General features: G+C 44.5%; 1 protein-coding gene across 1 annotated transcript; it reads right to left on the reverse strand.

The window, feature by feature from the left end:
• Positions 1 to 2,459: 2,459 nt before the first annotated feature.
• LOC107831416 (uncharacterized) lies at positions 2,460 to 3,767 on the reverse strand. The gene has a single exon (XM_016659177.2). It carries the CDS (start codon positions 3,765 to 3,767, stop codon positions 2,460 to 2,462), a length of 1,308 nt encoding a protein of 435 aa, XP_016514663.2.
• Positions 3,768 to 4,217: the final 450 nt, after the last annotated feature.

Consider the following 4,217-nt stretch of genomic DNA (forward strand, 5'->3'; position numbering starts at 1 on the left):
AACACAGTCTAAGGAAACTCCTCCAAACAGCCTTAAGGTCATGAGCCCCTAGCATGATGTTCATGGGTGAAAGAAGTTGATAAGAAGGGAAAGGCAAGCGAGTCAACGGAAGCACTGGGGTAGGAAGAGCAATGCCAAGGCACCCCCATTTATAAGAGATTACGACACGGTCATCTAGGCTTTGGAAGGCTGACCGATGGATGCAGTTAATGCATCCATAGAAAATCGAACTGGCAGTAGTACCTTCACCTTGAAAACAAGAATCAGGAGTGCAATGAATGAAGTTGAAAACCACGAGCCTGTGGATGTCCAATCACCGTGAAGCTCATGCCAGGAGTCGCATCATCGATATGGCGTCGCCAAAAGAAGCTTGAGGAGTCAAGTGTCAGAATCATTTCCCATCATTTCCCATTTCCCATATCGAGGAGTCAAGACTTGATTTCTCGCTGTTAGGACATTTTAGAAGCATGCCTTGGGACCCTGAGGGAGGAGGCCGCGACCAAGTTCCTTACCTTGAGGCTTGTCGAAGCCCGACTCGGAGGAAACAAAGACCGAATCCAGGACAGAGGGGGAATCCCCCAAGGCACATGGCTACGTCTGATAGGCCCAGCATATCCAGAGCCTATATTGAGGCATCACGTCAAACCATCCCATCTCTATACTTTGTGTTTAATCTCCGCATATTTGTACCATGCCGTATTCCCTCGCCTATATAAGGGGAACCCATACCACTTTATAAATGGCTGATGTTGCTCCATTTCTCCACTAAAGCAATAATCTCTCTCTCTCTCTCTCTCTCTCTCTCTCTCTCTCTCTCTCTCTCTTTCTCCTATTTTGTTCGTTCTCACTGGCTTGAGGTCGCTTTAACATCTATTGTCTTCTTACTTCATGCTATATTGCGCAACTTTGGCCGTAAAGAGCCTTGCTTGATCATATACTTAATTGTTATCCTATTCTCGATTGCCCCCGATAACTCGAGCTCGATTCGATTCCCGACCCCGAGGTCCTTATCGACCGGCTTTGCATCCGGGCAACATGCCCCTTTAGTTTGGTTACTGCCTTTTTTTACCCTGCATTTCATCGTTAAACTTAGCATTCTTAGCATTAACTGCTCTAACAACTAGCTCGAGAATAGATCACGTATTTTTAGAATCCCATTTACAAATTTAATTGTTGTTACCATTTTCACAGTAAACAAAACACATCTTTGAATTCGAACAAAAGTTGGATCAATGCATCCCTAGTTCTTTCATCCGTATGAATGCTTATCATGGTTTCTTGGACCTCTTCAGAACTATCCAAATTAACCGGCTTGGTTTCATTTAGATTTGTCTTAGGCTTATTCTCAAATTGTTCCAATTCTTGACTTATTTCCCTAAAAGCCTCTTCTTCATCATATCCTGGTTCTTGATTCATTATTTCACAATTAGACAGCATGTTTGGATCTTGGCATGAAGTCCGCAAGCATGTCATGTTATTTAAAGCCGCATTATTAGAATTGAAAGAAGAAATAAGAAAAAGTAACTAAAATCAGAAAGAATGAAGAGAGAGATTCATGAATAATGAAATATTGATTTCATTTCATTAAATTTTGAAGATAACAGGGTTTATATTGGAATTTAAAGACAATAAACTAAAAGAAACATCCGAGTTACACCCTGGAATAACTCGTGATGTAGAAAAGGTGGCAAGACTGGACTACCGGGATTCCCGCCTTACTGGGAACGGAGTAGCCTTCTAGTTTTGCAATTTGGGATTGGGCCCCATATACAGCACCTCAGCGGTGCTCGAGCCTTTTTTCGGCTGGACCATGTGGGTTTCATACAACATCTGCCTTATAGCTCCACATATTTCTTCAATTTCTTCGGCCATGAAGGCCTCATCTTCCTCTTCTGTGTACTTGGGCTTGACGAATATTTCGAAAAAATGTGGGATTGGCTGAGGCAAAACCCAACCATTGCTCTTTCGCTTATTTGCCCATGTTTCATCAGCTGGCGTGGCCTAAAAACACACACCAAAGAACTTCTCGCTAGCAGCCAAAGTGATAAGTTCTATGTTACTTTGTAATGATGTCCCGAGCCCCTTTCTAGGCTTATAACCATGCCTGATCATTTCCTTGGCAACCATAATTGACGCATTTGAGAGAAAAGGTTGAGGACACGGGATTCCTTCTTCACATTGGTCTGTGACCACAACCTCGAAAGCTTGATAGACTATATGTTCGCTACCTTCCCTAGCTTCCAGACATGGGACTGATGGGTCCCGCAAAATTGATTGATCGTCCTCTCCATGGTCTACGATCTCCTGATCTTCATATTCAAATTTTACCATCTGGTGGAGAGTGGAAGGTACGACCCCCGCCGCATGAATCCAGAATCTTCCCAAGAGGAAATTAGAAGAAGTGTCCATTTCTAGGACCTAAAATGTCACCTCGAAATCCACAGGACCGATAGTCAAAATCAAATCGATCTCACAATGATGTCTCTCTTGATGCCATCAAAGGCACGCACACAGATATTGTTAGGCCTGATTCTCTCAGTCCCAATCTCCATTCTTTGCAAAGTTGAGAGGGGGTAGATATCAACTCCGGATCTGCCATCCAGCATGACTCTCTTCACATAGTACCCCTCATATTTAACTATCAAATGAAGGGATTTGTTGTGGGCAGCCCCTTCCGGGGGCAAATCATTCTTGCTAAATGAGATCTGGTTGATTGCGAAGAATCTTTCTGCCATCCTCTCCAATTGTTCAACAATGGTTTCAATCGGAACATAAGCTTCGTTGAGGGTTTTTATCAACACTTTCTGATGCTCGGTTGAGCTTACCAGTAGAGACAGGAGTGAGACCTGTGAAGGAGACTTCCGGAGTTGGTCTATTACCTCATAGTCCGTAGTTTTCATTTTACGAAAGAATTCTTTGGCCTCCTCAGCATTGACGGGCTTCTTGAGTGGGAAATGCTTCTTCTTGGCTTTGTTCAAATCCTCCAAGTTAAGGTATTTCTCTGCTGGGTTAGTTTCATTTGCTTCCCCTACAATTTCTTTCCCTTTGTATGTCACAATTGCTCTGTTATAGTTCCAAGGGACTACAGTGGGGTATTTCATAGGCCTTTGTGGTGCGCGGCTAATGATCACGGGCTCGCTCAACCTGGGTGGAATTACTGGTCTCCGCGCCACATAAGTCCCTTTGCGTACATACATCTTGGGTCCCTTGTTCAGCTCGAACCTCTTAGGAGGGCTCAACACCAATTGTTCTTTCCTGTGAGCTCGGGGAACATAAAGAATGGCGTCTTTAAGGGGTACTGCCCCTGTTTTGGTTTCCACAATCTTTTCTTCACTTTGGGGAGCGGAGTTACTCTTCTTCTCCCCTTTATCTTGCTTTGCGGCGGCCTTTGGCTTCTTTTCCACATCGGCGATGGCAATGATAGCTTTTAGAGCTGGGTCAAACTCTTTATCTTCAGAAATCATCCCAATAAGTAGCCCGTTGTTGTGAGCCGGCAATGGGTTGTTGGTCATATTGGGGATCTCTTCATCTTTCAGCACTACCCTTTTTTGCTCTATCAAGTTTTTAATTGCCCTTTTGAGAGTCCAACAGTCTTCAGTGTCATGCCCTTCCACCCCAGAATGATAAGCGCATCGGGTACCAGGTCGGTAGGAAGGTGACTCTAGGTTTTGTCTATTCGGGGGTAAAGGTTGTAGCAAACCCATTTGGACCAGTTTAGGGAAAAGTCTAGAATATGACTCACCAATAGGCATGAAGTTTGTTCTCATGGGTGGCTCCCGAGCACGGGCATTTTAGGGGAAGTTATTTTGTGGAGGTGGAGGATTATACTGAGCTTGGTGAGGAAGGTTATTTCTATGAGGTGGAGCTTTGTTTTGGTTAAACTGTTGTTGTGGCCGAGCGTATGGCTAGGAGTTCATAACCACATAAGGCTAGGAGGCCATAGCATAAGCCACATCCTGCTGGGGGTAATAATGTTGCGGGGTGCTTGGAGAGAAGTAACTTCTGGGTGGACGGGGGTTTCTCGGACCTGAAGCCGCCATTGCCACTTCTTCCTTCTTCTTTCTGTTCGCTACACATCCGGACTCGCTTTGAATTGCTTGGGATGTAGCTCTTATGGCAGATTGGCTCAATATGCGCCCTATTTTCAGACCAGTCTCGACCATCTCACCAATCTTGATGGCCTCAACAAACGGTTTCCCCATTGCAGACATCTTATT

This window comes from Nicotiana tabacum, chromosome 6 (genome assembly GCF_000715075.1).
Source record: "Nicotiana tabacum cultivar K326 chromosome 6, ASM71507v2, whole genome shotgun sequence".
NCBI lineage: Eukaryota > Viridiplantae > Streptophyta > Magnoliopsida > Solanales > Solanaceae > Nicotiana > Nicotiana tabacum.